Genomic DNA, 19,629 nt, shown 5'->3' on the forward strand with positions numbered 1-19,629 from the left:
ACTTTAACTTTTCCTCGGATGAGAAATTATGCTCTTCAGGTAAACTTGAACTCTCTCACCACCTTTGTTGACCTGCCATGTGAACCAGTGGCAACATCTTTGTTCCCATTTCTAAGGGCAGCCTTTTTCCCTCCCACAGGGATGGAAAATGGGAGACATACAGTTGCTCCTGGCTGATGAAGACATTGTGCTGTACCGTGGCAAAGCCTTCCTGCAGGCATTTCAGAGCTTACCACATATCCAGGTTTCTTCCCTAACGCTCATTCCTCCAGAGCAGAGGTGTTGGTGTGTTTATGGGTGATCAGGAGGGCTCCTGTCCTTTCCCTCCTGGACAAAGCTCTCCACAGTTGTCTGTGTCCATAGACCAAACATGAGTGAGAATAGCAGTCTTCTCCTAAAGTCGGTGCGGATGGTGTCTAGCTTATTCACGGCCATTGAGACTAGTGAGGGTGGGTGTCGGCTGTAGTGAACCGTGTTATGTACACTTGAGGGAAAATACCAAGGTACTGCCGAGGAACATGGAGTTTTCCGGGATGTGCTACTGAGAGGCATGTTTCCGATCTCTGTTTGCTGTCCCTGTACACCTCGGGATCTCCCCGGTGGAGGAGGTTGTGGAACGAGGACTACACGATGTCTTTTGTGCTTTCAGTGGTAAGCCCTGGGGGGAGCAACGCGCTGAGTTGTTCAGGCGGTCTTGAGGGAAAGTGTTTCTGAACTCAAAAGTGTTAGATATAGCAAAGTGCATTTATGGAAAACAGAGCTCAAAAGGATTTTCTGCTATGACAAATAGTTTCTCCCCTTAATTAAGCATTGTCCTCTCAATGCTCTGTGTGAAATTTAGGGGGCTTCATTTTTCCCGAGTTAAAACATTGAAGGAAGACAATTGTGTGCTGACAACAATGGAGTTTTTAACTTGCAGTCAATTTGTTTCTGTAATTCCTATGAAATAAACTGAACTGCCTAAGTTGATTTTATTCATTGTGGCTCAGTTATGTACATGTTCATATTTGCGTCAAAAAGTAATGTTAAAAACATTAATGACTGCTCTCAGTGCTTTCTAGCATGCGGTGCCAATGGAGTTAAATGTTCCGCCAGAGTTCAGAGATGGAAGTTTATAGCAGATATTTTCAGGAAACCAATTTTAGACTTCAGTTCAAAGAGGCCTGCACAACAAGGATTTACAGCATTTTCTCATCTGTGGCTTCAGCTGCCAGCATGGGATTGCCTACTGCTCGGTATAAAAAACCAGCAGACCACTGCAAAGCCCACCTTTAACGTGAAGGTACAATGTGTAGATTATAAGCCTAAACCTGGTCTTATTTGCATTGAGCAGAGCAATGCATTTGGCTCAGTGTTGGGCCTTTGTGTACTTGGTTAAGTGGCATCTTTCAGCCTTGTTCTTGCAATACTGAGACCAGATCTGAAGATGAACCACTGGCCCATTATCTGACTCTTTTGCTGTCCTTGAGGTAGGAATTCGGTTTTTACTTCTCAGGCTGGCAGACTGACAACATCACACATGTGGGAAGTACAAGATGGATGTGCAGAATTAGGCTTCCATCTGGGCACAGGAGTGACTGTTCAGGCACTCTCAGCAGTCTCCGCTCAGTTTCACTCTCAGGATTGACTATAGCATAATTTTTCCTAAGCATCCCGATGAACAGCAGTAGTTGGAACAAAACCATTAGCAAATCATTTTATTTCCAGAGACAGATCTTTTTGCTGCTGTGCATTTAAAATGACTGCAATCCCTCATTCATCTGCAAGGCCACGAGGCGGTGTTTTCACACATGCTTTTTCTGTTCCACGACACTGTCATGACAGCTTCTGCTGGTACAGCCATTCGCACATCACCAGTTAAACATACATGAGCTGGAGATAAGGGCATTGATCGGCGGTTCCAGAAGCTGCTGTTGGAGGAAGCTCATCTGCTCCTGGACCTCCCTGTGTCTGTTTTCTGCAGGGCACCACAGGGTGGAGGAGCAGCTCCTTTCCATGCTCCATTTTTCTTCCTAGCACTTTCACCAGTGAAGGGAAGAAAACACTGAGAGTCAGCAAGCGCTGTTTACATTGACACTGTAGAAGTGTGATGCAGGACAAACAGTGCATGTCCTTCACCTTGGTTTGAGTGAATGAGGGGGGTGGCAGCTAACCCATTTACTGGGGGAACCACCACCCCAGTGCCATCAGAGTGCAAACAGGAGGATGTTTGGCTTTACAGTAAGAATTACTTGAGCAGCTTGCTTTGTTTTTATATAGGGAAAGAAAAACTGGAGACACTCAGTTATGTGCCATTGGTACCTACCTGTAGGGCTGTGCCTTCTTAAAGAAACACATCCTGCTTGAGAGCAGTCAGCTGTCCCCGCGGGCTGCCGGTCGGAAGGGCTGGGGGGGGTTTGGGCTGGTTGCTCTGCCCTGGCTGCTCTCCTTCTGCAGAGGCTGGGAGGGCGGCCCGTGTGCTACGTGAGGTTTCTCTGCATGAGGAGGATCCGAAGACAGTCAGACCCTTCAACTTTACGGCTTCTTTCCACCAGCGGAGCTCCAACAAGTAGCTGCAGCAGGGTTTGGGTCTGATCCCATGTCGTTACGGAGGAAAGGAACTATATAATCGTTATACTTTTTAGAAATTTTAACCACAGCCTGTGGAGGGATGGCAGTGCTTTATCTGACGAATATGTCATTGTCTTTCATCAGCTGATTATAATCATCTTGGAAGTTCCAGTGTGTCTGTTTTTCCCTATTCTTTTTTACTATTGTGTTTTGTTTAACTTTCCCTAATGAGCCCAGTGAAAAGCAATTGTTCTAAATAAATCATGTGTGCTACAAAGCAGTATATCACAATTAGGTTTCCATTATACTTTAATTAGGCATTCCATTATTAAATTGATGTCTTCGGCTTCTTCCAGGTCTCAGACTAATCCTGAAACAAATTCCTCTTTGTGGATAAATATTAGTCAGTCGTAATTAAAGAGTATTCATTGGAGTTGCGGCTTTTCATTAAATCCCTTTCTGATTAAGATGGCTCCCCCAAGTACTGGGCTGATTAAATTTAATAAGATTTGTCCACTTATGTGTATCATGGTCTGGTGGAAACTGTTTTAGCACCAGGGGATTGGGAACAATAAGTTGCTATCTTGGTGCAGGCAGCCATGGGTCTAAATGCTGTATGCGCGTATGCGCTGTATGCTCCCGTGTCAGGGGGCTCCACGGTTTGCGTGGTCGATCAGCAGAGGGGAAAAACAACATGGAAAGTGAATTAGTGGTGTTAGAGTTGAATATCAAAGGGTTAAGTTGCATCTAGAGGGTTACAGTAAAGAACGGAAGATTGAAGTATGTCGGAGCCTCTGTTTTGTTGACTAATTCTCAACGAGGGCTTTGCTGCTTAGTAGAAGCCCGAGTGCTGCTTTGCCCCAAACTGATTTCACTCAGTGAGATGTATAGATGAGTTCATTTCTATGTAAATATGGTTCAGCTGCAAATTCGGATAATAAAACAGACGTTCCTGACAGAAGTTCTTCTAACGGCAGAATATGAAATGTTTTCAGAGCAAAATCCTTGTCCTGGATTTAAGACAAGGTGGAGCAAAAGCGTGATGTGGCTTTAGCATCTACATCCAGCAGAGAGAAGTTACAAGCCTCACCATTTTCTGTGTGCTGAAATAATGCCTTCTTGTCAGGCTGCTGGTGCTGTTCTGCATTCCTCTTGCTTTGTACGCAGAAATGAAAACAAACCTCTGTGACCAAGAATGGCAATAGCACAAATCGGCGAGGCATGAAATGCAAGAGATCGGCTCAGGACGTCTGTGGAAACACTCCATCCAAATATTTGAGGTGGCTGCTAGCAGGTGTTTTTTTCAACATCTAGTTCATACTCTGTTTTTGCTGCAGGGTACGTTTTCATCTAGTGCTTTGGTTTGGTATGGGCCGTATTTGTAATATCAAATCTCTCGGAAGTTTGAATGCGTTTTCAGTTTCTTCTCGTGTACCCCAAATATAATGGTCCTGGGTATATCATCTGGCCTGTCTTTTGTATTGCGAGGAATCCAAGTTGACCCTTAATTCCAGATTGCTCTTCCTGGGGCTGCTGAAGGCTGCACTCACCGAGAGCGATGCGTGGGACAGATTGAAGAGGGCAGGGTTACAAACCCGTGTCAGGTCACTAAGCAGCTAAAGAGTACTCTCTAGCGGTTGACTTTGGGTAGTGATAAGAACAGATGGCAAAGCGTGCTGAATTGAACATTAGGTTACTCATCTGTAGCCATTAAAAAAAGGAAGAAAAATAGAATAAAGCGAGGAAAGGAAGCTGAACTTTAAATCTGAATTGTAGGAAAGAATGGGAGTAATGCACTAGAAGCCAAGAATAAAATCTCTTTTCTTTACTAGCCATTGTTTATTTACTTATTGCTACTGTTGAAATACTGCGTTGGATGGTGGTGTGCTATTCATAGCACTGTCCTTCTGTTGGCGTGAACTAAGGGCTGATGGAAAGTGAAAAGTCCATGGTGCTCCTGAGGAGATAGGATGCACTTCGATCAGCTGATTACGGAGCAGAAATTGCCACAACTGCTTCCTTCTGACTATCTGTGGTGAATTACTTTTCTCTGCTCCTGATGGTGTCTCACAGTAGCTTTGTAGTGACTTCACGAAAGACAAGACTCAAAATAAGTTGCATGGTCACTCTGCAGATCAGATGGGGTCTAATGTTCCTCTGTCTAAAACAATTTGAAAGTGATTAAAAACAATGAGAAAATGAGGAGAAAGTTCCTACCCTACATCCCTGAAAATCCTAACACTACTTAAAAAAAAGAAAAGGTAGGTGTACTTGAAAAGAGTATAAGCAATGGTTTCGGAAGAATTGGGGGGAAATAAATAACATGTAATAGAATGAACAGGGAGGTTGGGAAGGGTATCCCCTTTAATTCTTGTATCTCAATTAGGGTGCTGAAAGCTTAACATACACTTTTGTGCTACAGCATGGCAGTTCATACATACTGCTACTCCTTACATCTTGAAAAATGCAGCACTCTTCCAAAAATTCCGGGTTTTAAGCCGGCTGCGTTGTTTACCTAGCAGTAATGTCCTGTAATGTTGAGCATCATTGGTATGGCAGTTGTGTACGTAAACTGTTCCAGAGCGGTTTGCTTCACTGTTAACTCAGTGAGGCCAGTCAGAAATGTCAGTGGAAATTGCAGATGCAACAGCTGAATCCTGGCAGAGCTGGAGTACCTTGAATAGGGATGCGTTTTCTCTTGTAGAGACTGATGCTTAATTTCATCCGCATTGGGGAGAGATTGTTCATCCAGGCAAAGAGCAAAGAAATGCACATGGGTGGGTTACTTCTTTCTCAGATTCCCGGTGATTTCAAACAAGTAACAGAGGAATTAAGTGGATAGTGTGTTAATTAAAAGAAAAGAATAAGGCTGAGCTGCATATACATGCTTTGTTGTGTATGTGTGCATGTATGATTTATTTTAAGGGTATTTTGTATCTTATTTTTGCTTAATTGTAATGATACTTAGCTTTCCAGAAATGGATGACTAGTTTAGCTTGCTTTATAAAAGTTTAAAAAAACCAGCCATTTCTTAATTTATGTACATTTGCCTGTCTAGAAAGACGTCTTGTCATGACAAGGTAGAGCGCATGCGATGCTTTTTAAAAGGATTTCACTGCGGTAGAGTAAATTATCTTTATTTCAAGCATAATTGTGATTCTCATCTAAATTTGTTGGCTGCTTGCCAGGAAATTCATGTTAGAGCTTAGTGGAGTGGGAGAGTCGCATACCAGTGCGTCAGTGTCTGTCTGTTATGTGAAATATCGTTTTTCTGTATGAATAAGTAGTAGTGTATTTAGAAGCCTAGAAACAGTTTTCTTCTTCCCAACATGTAACATACCTATGGAAACCAAATCCCGTATGTGTATATAGAGCAAACGTGTAGTATGGGAGGCCGGGAATGAGCAGATATGCCGGCGGGGGAATAATCATGGCATTTTTGTTATCTGGATTTGATAAATATAGTTTGGGAATTGTATAGTAAAGAGCTGTAAGTCAGTTATGCCTGGTCATCCCTAGTGACTGGAAATAACTTGTTATTCCAACTCTTTCATCCTTTTTCTCCCTCCTCTCCACATATTTTTGTATTTTATTTACAGCTGAACCCAGCTTTTGCTTTGCAATTTGTAAAATAACCCTTTGGAGCCGGGGAGGGAAGACAAAAAGGCAGCAGCCCCTGTGCACCCTTCCCTCCTCTGGCCAGAGATTCCTCTTTAAAACGAGCAGACGCTGTTCCTGAAGGCATTAGTGGCTTTGTGTTGACAGTGGTACCCAGGAGCCACATGTGGTGTTCCAGAGGAGCTGGCTGTGGCTTTGGTAGCAGCTGGGTGGGAGGGCCCGCGCCTGGGGAGGTGGCAAGGTAGAGTTGTATCTGTAAAGGAGGTTGTAAAGTGTTGTGAAACACATGGAACCCAGCACCCCAACCCGGACTTGCATTTTGCCCGTAAAGTGTAGCTGTGCAAACAACACATGCAGTAATTACGAGCCAAATCTTCTGTATTTCACTTCGGCTTGACACGTGCCTAACTATTTTTGTACAGTTTAATCCACGACCTAAGACTCAGTTTAGCACTTGATACATCTGAACTTGCAGACCCGGATAATATACTTCTGGATCTGTTCTTAGCTTTCCCAGCTTTCCCACAGCACTGACTTCTCATACCGTAACTGACCTACACCGTGTCTTCCTTCTTTATTAGCTGTGATGTGGTTTGGAGAGGAGGAAGGGAGCCGGCAGATGCGTCTGCTGAAGGAAAGAGCATCCCTCGCCTTCAAATCGAAAAGAGGGACATCTACTCCTGCCGCTGTAGTAACGTTGGTTTATAGTCCTGCAAACAATCACTCAATCTGTAAGAGGCATTTCAGTCGATTAGATTTTATTGGCATTACAAGTTCAGTGTAGCGATGTTGATTTTTAAAAGAAATAAATTAATTAGAGGAATTGCCTACCTCATGTTAAAAGCTTTAAGGCAGCGCAGGATGTCTGTCTTACAACATCCCGTGGCAAAACCAAAAGCATTCTGCATAAGCTCCCATGGCCTGTGTTAGTCAGGAGATCAGATTAGATGATGATAATGTTCCAGTCTGGTCTTAAAATAATTAAATGAGGTATTTACAGAGATTTCAAAGTCAAAGCGGATTTCCCCCCTCCACTCCCCCCCAACAACTTCAGTTAGTGGTATTATTTTACACATGAATGAGATGTGGCATCAAGCTGCAAAACTATGTGATTTAAATGTATTTAACAAAAGAATTAAGCACACACGATGATTGCTGATAGCTATGAGGATGTCCTTATATCTCTTGATCTTTGTACCACCGGCTAGAGGTACCTCCTAGTGGATCCCGCTAGTCTTCTACTCCAGTATGCGGCACCCAGAGCACAGTTCCTTCCTGCTGGGAAGCAGGAAGCAGCCAGGGCTGTCCCTTCCCCAGACTCCCACCCTCAAGGACAAGAATCATAGAATGGTTCAGGTCAGAAGGGACCTTAAAGATCATCTAGTTCCAATCCCCCTGCTGTGGGCAGGGACACCTCCCACCAGACCAGGCTGCTCAAAGCCCCATCCAGCCTGGCCTTGAACACCTCCAGGGATGGGGCATCCACAGCTTCTCTGGGCAACCTGGGCCAGTGTCTCACCACCCTCACAGTGAAAAATTTCTTCCTGATATCCAGTCTAAATCTGCTCTCTTCCAGTTTGAAGCCATTACCCCTTGTCCTATCACTACATGCCCTTGTAAAAAGTCCCTCTACAGCTTTCTTGTAGGCCCCCTTCAGATATTGGCAAGCTGCTATAAGGTCTCAAATCCTTAGTGTCAGCAGGTGGAACGTCTTCCTCTCTCCTTGTATCACAACATGGGTGGAAAATCAGATTGCTAGAGAAAGAATTGGTATGCAGGATCGCTCTTCTTTGTTAATCAAGGCCAGCATTATCGTTCTGTCTTTTTTTGTTTGCTTATTTGATTGCTACACTTACCCAAAAAAGATTTCCAATAACTACTGAGTTGAAAGTGATTTAGATTAACCCTGGCTGACACTGCTGCTTTAAAGAGGGCTGCCTGAAGTTTTAAATCTTCACAAAGATGATATTTCCCAGGAGAGGCTGTAAATCCTTGAAGCTGCTCCCTCCTGATACTGTGTTCTCAAAATAAAATGACTCAAATCTCAGGAGACAAGACAGTAATATTTCCCAGTAAGCACTTTTAGATGGCTTTTGGTTTAATGTCCAAAAATGTATTTTGTCTCAAAGCTAATGTACAATACTCAGATATTGTGAAACATAATTAGTTTTGTTCTGCTTGTTTACGTATCTGTTTTGATTATGTTGCTGATCAGTTTGTTTACAGAAATGCCAAGCCTCCTTCTGCTAGGTTTCCTAAAGAAATATATATAAAGTTGAGGATATATATAAATATATATAAAGTTTGAGGAGCGATTGAAGGAGCTGGGACTGTTTAGTGTGAGGAAGAGGAGGCTGAGGGGAGACCTCATCGCTCTCTACAACTACTTGAAAGGCCATTGTAGAGAGGCTGGTGCTGGTCTCCTCTCACAGGTAATTAGCGATAGAACAAGAGGGAATGGGTTCAAGCTGCAGCAGGGTAGGTTTAGGCTGGACATTAGGAAAAAATTCTTCACAGGAAGAGTGGTCAGCCACTGGAATAGGCTGCCCAGGGAGGTGGTGGAGTCACCATCCCTGGATGTGTTTAAGACTCGTTTAGATGTGGAGTTAAGGGATATGGTGTAAGGGAGAACTTTGTAGAGTGAGGTTGATGGTTGGACTCGATGATCCCAAGGGTCTGTTCCAACCTAAATGATTCTATGATATTAAAGGGTGTAGGGGGGAGCTACAACCAGTGTTTTATGGAAGCCTGGAGCTATATGAAGCATCTGTTGCTGTGTGATGAAGGGACAGGTATGCTGCTTTGCAGGAGAAAGGAGTTACAGTTATGTTGTGGTGGGAGGTGGAATGGGCAGGGGCCTCACGTATTGGTTCCACTTCTCACAGAACAGCTTATTTTAAGGTTATCGTGAATATTTTGTTGTGAGAGCATCTCAATATACCTCTCTGCGTTCTGGCTCAACAACTCCCTGGCACGCTGTTCTGTGATGTACTGTGGTTAAGAATAGCATCTTCTCTACTGGATCAATACAGGGGAAGAGACTGTATAATCCTTGTATGATTTAAAGTAATGTCAATGACAGCTAAAGTAGGACAAATTATGGCTGCTGAGATCCTCGCTAGGGATGGAAATGGTAATAGCCACCACTGTTAATGCCAAGGAGACTCAGCTGCCTGTTCACCTTGGAGGCTGCTGAGAGCCTGAGCAGTTCCTTGCATGGATTTGCCTGGGGCCCATCCTCATTTCTGCCTCACTGATGGTCATCTTGGCTTGAAGAGCTTTTGTTCTGAATCATCATTTCGGCCCTCAAGTCGCTGCTTATATAGATCCTTCTGTCTCGCATTGAGCTTGCTCAGCATTGCTCGGTCCCGAGTACGAGCAAGAAAGTGTCCTTGTCACTGATGTGAATCATAACTGAGGAACGAGCAGTGCCCGAGCTCCTGAGCGTGATCCTTACAGCACAGGGCATGGGTCCATCCCACCAGCCCGCTTATTTGGGACTGTGCTGTTGGGCTGAGCATCACTTCAGGCAGTTTTCACCAGTTGCAGCTACCTTGCAATATTTGCTTTGCAGATGTATTTGAAAGCAGCTTAAAATAGTTTAAAGCTTCCTTTTACATTCGGGCTATTTTTTCACCCCCTGGAATTAAAATACTGGGCTGATACTGTATTATTTAACGTGCACAATTAAAAGTAATTTTCAGTTTACCTGTGATATCTTTATTTTGAACCTAATGAGAGGCTCTTGGTTGTAAGGTTTTATAATAGGTTGTGAGATGAAAGGCTTGTCTGCACACATGCAGAGGAGCACAGGAACACAATGGCAGGTAGAGAAAACCCTAAAGTTCAGACAGAGAAATAGATCCCCTACCTTGGCTCCTCTGAGGGCTTCTGTGGGGGAGCCATCAGCCTGTGGGCCAGGGGTGACACCCATCACAGTGAGTCAATGGGAGAGGCTCTTGTCCATCACCTTAAAGATGAACTGGTGTTACTGCTTGCAGGGCTTCGGGACTTGTTATGGGATGCACAAGAGGAGAATTTGGGGATTGTACAAGACTTATTATGGTATATTTGGGGGAGGAACCAAAAGTGGGGAAAGAGGTGGTTCAAGGTGGCTTGGGAAGAACAAGTTTGAGAAAATAGAGGAATAAGGGGTAAAAGGAGCTGGTCCCGTGTCAATGGGGCTCGTCAGTACGCTTGCCTGGCCCTGCCTTGCACCTGATAGCACAGTCTGCCCCATCTTCTCATTAAACTCCATTTCTAACTATTGTCCTGGGTGAGAAGACTCTGTGGGTGTGCATGTGGAGATCCAAGCACCAGCAACTGGAGAGCCAGGGTCTGTGTCTATCGTGGGGGTGCGTATGTCAGCGTGTGATCAAGCAGGACTAGTGGGCAAGTAGGGAAGAGGCTTGGGAGCCAGGTATCAAAGTGACCATAAGTCTTGGTCAGATACTGGAGAGGTCAGATAGTCAAAATTTGGCTACTGGAGGGACTGCAAGGTCCAAGCTGGCAGCTGCGGAGACTTGTGGGGTCTGGGGTGAACTGTGACCAGTTTGGATATCTGTTTGGCTCTGCATGAGGCAACTGGAGAAGAGAGGATCCAAAGATCAGCTAGAGTCTTTGGTCCTGAGTGTCTAAGGTCAGTTACTGGAGGGATCGCCAGTGCTTGTGCGTCTGTGCGAGGGGTCTGTACCAGCCCCTGGAAAGGGGCTGTGGCCCCAGGGGCTTGTGTGTCCAGGTGCCAGCACCTTGGAAGTCCAAGGACCCAGTGCCATCTGTAGCCTGGGATAGACTGTTATGGCTAGTTGCTGGAGGGATCCATAGCCTGTGCATATAATTCCCACTGGCAGACCCTTATTCTAATCAGCCAGAGAGGCAAAGACGATGAGGCCGTTTTGTTTGCTTGAGTGCTGTGTTTTCTGTCCATGTTGATCCGGGCTGTCCGTCTGTCTGTGCCCATGCATTGTGTATAGGGAGTACGTGCTCAGACTCACTCTGGGCAGGGAGATGCAGCAACCTCACCTCTACTGGGTTACCAGATGCTGCAACTTCTAACGCAGAATGAAAATTCTGATGGAACAGCTGGTGTAGCGAAAGAAAATGTCCTGATTTTTCCTTGGAAATACTTTTTAAAAGAAGGCACCTTTCTCTGATGCTGTTATTTTGGTCATGAGCCTGGTAAGTTCTTCCTCTGCCACCTCTGAGTGCAATGCCCAAAGCAACCAGCTGTGCATTGTGATCGCTTGAAGTAATGTCGTGTATCAACAGAGACTGAAATATAAATAACTTTGTTTGGAGCGCAGAATGTTTAAAAAGAAAAAGAATAGTGCTTTTGAGGCATTTTGTCATCCCCAAAATGGAGACTGCCACATGGATTAATCATCCTGTACATGTTATGCAGTTTATAGCCACGTAGCAATAATTGCAAATAAGCTTTGTATTCGCTCCTGAGCACTATAGTAAGCTTTCCATTTCTGAGGTGCTTTTATAAAGCATGGGACAGAATAGTGTTCGTGGGTATGAAGGATACGTAGTTCTACTACTGCAGGAAGAAAATCGTGAGACACTAAAGGAACTGAAACTGATGTCTCTTTGGCCTGAAAAGCTGGGCTACCTGCCTGTCATTGTAGCCGTAATGGCAGTTTCTTAGCTTAATTAGATTTCAGATGCAAAATTAGTGAACATTATTTGATTTCCTCTGTCCTTGATTCCTTCCCCAATGGGATGTGGATACACGCAGGATAAAGCAGATCCCTCAGATGTCACTGAAAGCATTGCAAAAAGTGGTTTGTTCATTAATAGGTTCTCTGAGCTATGAACAAATACAGTTGCTTACTTCATTTTTGACCCACTAGAGAAGCACAATGACGTGACTTCCCTTAGGGAAATTTCTTCTTAAAACGTGCAGAAGCAGGTGTTTTAAGCAGATCTTTAAATTCAGGTGGAAAAAAAGATCTTTAAAATCAGCGACTGCCTTGTGTCTTCACTTAGGATCCTTTTTCGTTTGCTGGTTGACTGTCACTTTGCTTTTGATCCGAAACATGTACCGTTAGATATCTCCAGACTGCAGAGAGAACGAGCTGAACTTCAGAGGGAGACAGAGACAGTACAGATGCTCTAGCCAAGGATGCAGGTTCAGAACTGCCTGATTAAACCTAGCCTAAGGGAATTTTGTCCTTGCTCACAAATGGTCTACCTTCATCTGCTGCGGTAACTTTTCTTCTTTTTAGCAGATTCGCTTGTAGCACGTTTGGCAGAGATGCATTGACCCTGTCCATGTTAAAAGATGCCACTGATAAATCGGCAGAGAATATGCGGATTCTTTTTGTTCAAGTGCGCGGTGTGGGTCCCACCGCTTTACTGCACGTAACACTAGCAGGGCACGCTTCTTTCAGCAGCTGTGGAGAACTGATTGAAGCTGCTCCTTTCCACATGTTTGCCTTGCCAGGGAATTAAAGCTTCAGGCTGCCATTTGTGTGGAGTTTTTAAATATGTATGACCCAAACAAGGGGCCTGTTGAGAAAGGCTCTAATCCTCTTGCGTATGAAACCTGGTATTCTGGTCTTCTCTCTTTCTGATGTTTCTGTGCTTTCAGATATGCTAAATCTACCTTTGAAGTTTCATTTCTTCTTGTGTAAAATACACCCTAATAGGTGAACCTTGCAGCTGGGAATTAGGAGATACTGGCTCAAGTTGGACACAATGAGCAGCTCACGTAATCATCCTTTGCCTCGGTTTCCCCATTTGTAATGCAGAAAGAGTAATATCCACCCTCCTGTACGCAGCTCTTTGAGCTTTGTTCTGGGTAACTCATTTAGAAGCCATAATGTAGTGTAGATCACCTGCAGTCTGGCATGAAGCCCTGCTGGGAGGTATCTGTCTGGGGATGCTACAGATCCCTGGGTAGGGAGTAGAGGCTTCCCTGTTTCTGATGAGGAATTCACGGGCAGAAATACATCTGCGTGCTGAAGGTATCAGACCAGCTGTGTGGGTGCAGGGAGACCTGCCCAGTCCTGCCAGTCCAGCACTTGCACTGAGTCAGAAAATCTGTCTCTCAGGCGACCCTGATGATTTGCTGCCTGTGGCCTGTGTGCCAGTGATCCTTATGTGTAAAGCTTTGATTCTTCAAGAACATTTGCATGTCATGGCAGACTGACTGTTTAGCTGCAAAGACACAAATGACTCAAGGTGGGTGAAAAACCCATGTAGCCAAAAACTCTTTCCGTAGAAGGCTTTTTTCATGCAAGGATCTCAGGAGGAAAAATGTGAGCAGTTCTCAAAATGAAAACGCTTTGTGCTAAGGTGCCTCAGGCTGGCCATCGTTTCCTTTTGTATGGGCAGGGTTTCTAAGACACATTAAATTTTGGCATCTTTTGGAAGGAATCTGAAAGGTTTTACCTGTGCAGAATACAGTGATTCTCTGCTGAGATAGGTTGTGATCCCGTAGCTAGACCAAAGCTGGAGTATTGAGTTTTGCTCTGATGGACCTCCTAGGAGCCATATATATAGCCTTCAAAAAATCCAAGTAACCTACCACAAAACTGTCTGAGAGAGAGCGTTATGAGACAGCCCAGTTATAAAATACTCTCAAAGGCTGAATGGGGATTTTCCCCCTCTTGTGATATTTGGAGTTGAACTTTAGATACATCGTTTTGAACATGGCCTTTTAAAGGAACTTTCTATTCTGTCCCTGTCATTTTTAGAGCTGTGAGGAAAGCCAAAATGCCAGGGAAGGGGAGCAAATGAAAAGGGGAAGCGGGGCTAAAGAGTAGGTTTTGATCATCTTCGCGAGAAGTGACATCATCTATGAGAACAAAAGTCTTCAGTCGCTGTAACTGGAGACAGCTTTTAGTCTCCAATTCTGTCTTGCCCCGAGCCAGCCAGCCAAATAAAAACAGCGGGATAAATCACTGCTGGCAGAACTTAACGGTTATGCAACATCCAGTGCACCGTGCGCCTATTTTTAGATCAGTTTTGCACTAGCAGAATTTACTTTATGAAATCTAAAAAGAATGTCTGGTCAGAGGCCGGGGGATAAAGAGGGCATTTAGAAAGTGCAAAATGTAAAAACGCTTAGCACAAAGATACGTTAGCAAAGCCCGCTTCGGCAGTACTGATAGCCTTTCGAGCGCGTTGGCTCGATCAGGCGTGGTAATGAAGAGTAGAGGGTTTTTCATCAGTAGTCCCTTGAATTTCTAATCTGCAATTGCTTTTTAAATGGTTAACTGTACTCACTTTACCCAAATAGGTAACCGTGTGTGATTTGCTTAAAGCTGAGCTTCTCCAGTACATTTATGCTGTACTTTGTCTTGACCAGATCTGGAATGCAGTAAGCGGCAGCTCGCCTCCTTACAGTACCGGCTGGTCAGATGTAAAGAAATTGTGTTAACTGGAGTACTCTGCAAAGCTGGCTGAGCTGCAGAGATACTCCTCACCCTTGAATGAACGCCTGATATTTAGCTGAGATATGTTTCATGTATGTTTTCTCAGTCTTCAGTAAATTAGGATTGTGTATGCTGCTTGCTTTTTCAGTGGTCACAGGAACATACACTGAGCTGTACTTCATTAGTTAAAAGCAATTTCAGCTTGCAGCACAGGTATGAATAACTGAAGATTAATCTCACATACTCTGCTCTTTATCCAAGACCAGATGTGCATCTTCTCTCCTTTAAATTTTATTTAATCCTCTTAGTCACTGTGTTGTAATTCTGTGTTACTTTGTGCTGTGTATAATTTTGTTCCCAACATCTTCTGCTCAGATTCAGAACAGATAGTGACTGGGAAAAGATCGACCTCTCTCTAGAGATTCTAGCAGATAAAAAACTGCATTGCTAACATATCTTTGGGATTTCTGCCGCAGTTTGGACAGTTTTCAATGACGCCTTGAAACAAACTAGTGTTCTGACCATTGCATGACCTGCCATTGATCTTTTTTCCCCAAAACCTGTCTTCTAGGTGACAATCTCGATGCTATCCATGACATAACTGTGGCGTACCCCCAAAACATTCCTCAGACAGAGAAGCACCTTTTGAACGGCAACTTCCCAAAGGAGATTCACTTCCACGTCCAGAGGTATCCCATAGAGACAGTGCCCATTTCTAAGGAGGAGCTGCAGCTTTGGTGCCGGAAGCGTTGGGAAGAGAAAGAGGAGAGACTCCGACTTTTCTATGAAGGTGGAAAATGCTTCAGTGCAACAGGGCAAAGCATTATTCCACCGTGTAAATCCGAGCTCAGGGTCCTCGCGGTGAAGTGCATCTCGCTCCTGTATTGGACGGTGTTCCCACCGGGTATGCTTGCGCTGCTGTACCTGTACAGCTTTGCACGATGGTATTTTGCAGCCATGGTCGTCTTCTTTGTTGCACAGCAAAAGGTATTTGGTGGGCTGGAACTAATTGAACTCGCTTGCCATCGATATTTTAAAAAGCAACAGAAATTTCACGACACGAAAATAAAACCCAATTAGTTCCGGGGTAGAGAAAGACATAAAAATGGGTGGGTTTGAGATGTCCCGCAAATTTTATGCACAGGGAAGAATTTTTGCATGAGAATTGTCTTTTACTATCGCCATTGTTAGACATTTGCACTCGATTCTGTGAAAAGAAAGAAAAATGTTATTGCTACACATGAAAATGGTAGTTTTTATCTCTGAATGTAATTTCAACATTGCTCTTGCAAGCAGCTAGCAACTGCATTCTGCTGTAATTAAGAAACAAATTGCTGGATTATTGAACAATCGTAAGGACGTTAATAAATGTGACATGCACTGAACTTTCATGTAGAAACCCAAACTGTCCAGCTAAGAGAGACAGATGTATGATTTCTGTGTAATCACATTGTCATAAAGCGAGCACCGGATTTGGAAGGCTGGTAAGTTTATCGATGTTTTGATGGTAGGTGGAAGCTGGAGGAGGAGTTGTTCTCTTTCTTTTTTTCTCTTTCAAATATTCAAACTTATTTTAAGATAATATTTTCACATAAGCTTTTTCAAACACTACTGAACCTACCACTGTTCAACCATTCTGGCTTGGTCACTCAGAAGGATTTTTCAAGCCTTGCCGTCTTGTGTTGTAGGACAGAAAACAGCGCTGGCTCTGCCTCCATTTGAGTCTCAACCGATTATTTAATAGACCTATGCAGCTAAGTTTTGATTTCTCACTGTTTCATGCTGTTTCGGTCTCCCTTTTAGCTGTGGGAGGCTTATTCCTACTGTAGTATACAGAGCTGTGGGATAGAGGAGCTGGGTTTTTTGTTCTTTTTATTGGTGTTTTTTTCTGGTAGGGGCAAAACTATGTGTCTGTCTCTGAGTAGCTGGTAAGTGTTCTTCAAAAAGGTCTCCTTGTAGACATTATTTGATTGAAAACATTTTATTTCTTGTTCAGAGTAGGCAAGATGTCTTTTTTTTTTTTTTTTTTCCCAAGCATTTATTTTGGTTTTCACATTGCTTCCTTAGAATAGTCCATGCAGATAAGCAGGAAGGCTGCTGCTTCTGTGCGTATCAGCCAGACCTGTTGAAATGCATCTGATGCAATGGTTGTCTCCTTATGTGTGCAAGAGATGGGTTTCAGACTATCACAGCACAGGGAAATCGAGCTACATCTTCCCTTTGCAGTATTTTCTTTGATTCCCTGGTGACATCGTTATTTTTCCAATCATCTCCTTCGCCATTTTTGAGGGGTTCTTTTGGGGCACCCCCTAGAATACTTCCCCTTATTTTCATGACATTCAGAAATTCTGAAGGCCCAAACCCAGACAAGGCACTTTCAAATGTATTCCTTGTCATATATAATACAAGTAATGTTCACGGTCACGTAGTGAAAGACATAAACATTGCCAGCACTTATGAGACACTTCAGGTTAGATTTGTTTTTCAACCTCAAAAAAGTTAGACCACTTGATCGACTGTATTGCTGCAAAACCTTCCTGACTTACTAAATATTTGTTGTTTATTGCATGAAGGCTTGTTTGAGCTAAACCAAGGTGGCCTGGCTCCATATGTTGAGTGGCATTGCCATGAAATGTAGAAGTACAGAGTGCGAAATGTATCTTGTGTTGTGCTGAATATCTCAAGCGTTGGGTCGGCATGGTAGACGCATCTGTTTTCTTCTAAATTACAACACTAAACATGTTGTCTAATGTGTTTGTATCAAAGGGCCATTTTTCAAACGAATCACCAGCCTCTATTCAACTGTCCTTTGCAAGGTGACAGGTATTTTTTAATCTATGCTTATAATAACTAATTGTTTATTATGCGGAAAGTACTTGAAGCCATCTATTTTACTCTAATTTTTTTAATCCCTTTTTTCTTAAAAAATAAATAAAGCTAGGTTTATATTTAGGGTTATGTTTCTTAATGATTTTTTCATATTTATATTTGAGTACCTGAAGACTGACAACTGGTGTTTCATTGTCACGAGTAGGAAGGGGTCCTTTCAGCACTATGAGGACTTTTTTAATGTAATTCTGTGATATCAAAGGCATGGTTGCAGCTTAAATCTACGTAGCCTAGTTTTTCTTTGTCTAATTCTCTGCTTTGGTGCAGTTCCCTCCACGTCCACGTAACTAGTCACAAGGGAAAACCTAAAAACCTCATTTATAGTTAATGCAGAGGACTAAAGGGTCCTTCTAGTCTGTCCTGAGCCATGGCTATGCTTTCACACCAGGAGTGACCATGGCCAGCCTACTCCAAAAGCCTTAACGCAGTCTTCAAGAATGACTTTGGAGGACAGGTTACATATGTTGGTGACTTAAATACCAGATTTGCTTTTTTTCAGTCGTTCAGAGAACTTTGTGGTGTCATCGAATGTATCAGAAACATCAGTGTGAGTCTTGGTCATGGAGCGGTGAAAGATTTACATCTATGTGTGATTAGCGTGGGGCTCTGAAAATGAAATCAAATGCAGTCCATTGTTGACCCTTACAAGAGGTTTTCTCCCAGGTGGAGCCAAACACCTAACCTACTGTGATGTGGTAAACAAACTGCAAATCTGTAATTCATCCTCCTGTCTCATGTATCTGGATCAAAGAGAAAGAATAATGTTCTTGTCAGCTGCAAGTGCCACACTGCCATCGTGCAGGGCAGCACGTGTTAAGTGAAGAATCCTCCTCTCGCAAGGACAGGAGTTGGCTTTGTGATTGACGTAAATTTTCAGATTATGTGCATCATTTGCCAGCTCAATTAGAAATGCAAGACAGGGGAAAAGAAAACTGAATAAAAAGAAAAAGCTTTGTGGTTATAGAAGATTCTTTGTTTAGAATGTGGTTAAGGAACTGGGAGAAGAGCTTTCTGTGAATGTTTTTTTTTTTTCTCTTTGGTCAAAACGTTCCTTTTTACTCAAAAGGTTCTAATATACAGGGTTTTTTGAGACTATTTTGCTCTTACTTGGTTTCCCTATTCGAAGTATACTACGATGGCACTTAGGGATATGGTTTAGTGGTAACTTGGCAGGGTTAGGTTTATGATTGGACTTGATGATCTTAAAGGTCTTTCCTGACCTAAATCTGTGGTACTATGCTGGGTAAATCATTTTGAAATGTTTTCCATGCTGTTAGGTTAAAGGTGCTAGTACTCCAGGAATCACACACCCTCCTCTTTCATGGGACGCATATTAGCACCGAGACTCGTCTCACTCATTAGCGCGTTTGTCACAGCTCACCTTCTCTCGTAGTGCCAGCAGCCGCACTGCTCTGCAGCGACTGCTCTGGCTGCGGGACCTACAGGTCTTGCCAGGTCTTGCTTACGCTCTTTGGGATCAATGACGTGCTTTAAGGATACTGCTCTCCTTTGCTCAATCAAATGTTTCCTCATCAGCATCGGGGTTTTCTTTCTCTCTGCTGAGAACAGGAGGTTGAAATCCTGCCATCTGTGTTTGTCATCGAGCTCATCTGGGTAGCAGGACGCCAGGCCAAGACGTTCCTCTCTTGGCTTCAAAGCGGCAAGGCCTGAAGCTGGTCTGTAAGGTGTTGTCTGGATCATACGAAATGTAGTTCCTAGTTTTGTGCATTGCATCATGCTGTTGTTTGAACAAGATCCGTGTTTTTATAACTTGATTTTATATGTACACTGTGTGAAAGGAAACACCAGGATACTACAAACCTACAGAAAGCCTTAGTTTTCAGAGTTCACTGATGATATTAGGATGTTTTAACCATGTACCAGTTACTCTACAGCAACAATAAAGACCTGAAGCATTACATGTGTTGAATTTTGCCCTTTGCTTTCTGCTGCGTGACATATTCTGTACGCACCCGTAAGGCACAAACCTTGTCTTCAATCATATGGCTGTCTGTCTTGGGCAGACCGGTGTCCGTTTGGGTGCTCGACCCACGGCTTGTGGCTGTTGGGGTGGTACATCTCCCTGCTCTCCGTGGGAGGTTGGAAAGGGCCGGATGGCTCTACCCTCCATTTTAGCCTTGCTCTGCTGCTTACCCAGTAATGCTGTAGAATCAGCTGTGGCTCGGAA

General features: G+C 43.6%; 1 protein-coding gene across 2 annotated transcripts in view; it reads left to right on the plus strand.

Annotated features, from left to right (window-relative positions):
- Positions 1 to 19,360, plus strand: part of LCLAT1 (lysocardiolipin acyltransferase 1) — a 120,211-nt gene extending 100,851 nt beyond the window's left edge. For both annotated transcript variants that reach the window (XM_063328151.1, XM_063328150.1), the window contains one exon: positions 15,124 to 19,360. In XM_063328151.1, coding sequence (XP_063184221.1) covers positions 15,124 to 15,632 — 509 coding nt within the window. In that variant the 3' untranslated portion in view covers positions 15,633 to 19,360. The remainder of the gene's footprint in view (positions 1 to 15,123) is intronic.
- Positions 19,361 to 19,629: the final 269 nt, after the last annotated feature.

Source organism: Chroicocephalus ridibundus, chromosome 3, assembly GCF_963924245.1.
Source record: "Chroicocephalus ridibundus chromosome 3, bChrRid1.1, whole genome shotgun sequence".
NCBI classification, from domain to species: domain Eukaryota; kingdom Metazoa; phylum Chordata; class Aves; order Charadriiformes; family Laridae; genus Chroicocephalus; species Chroicocephalus ridibundus.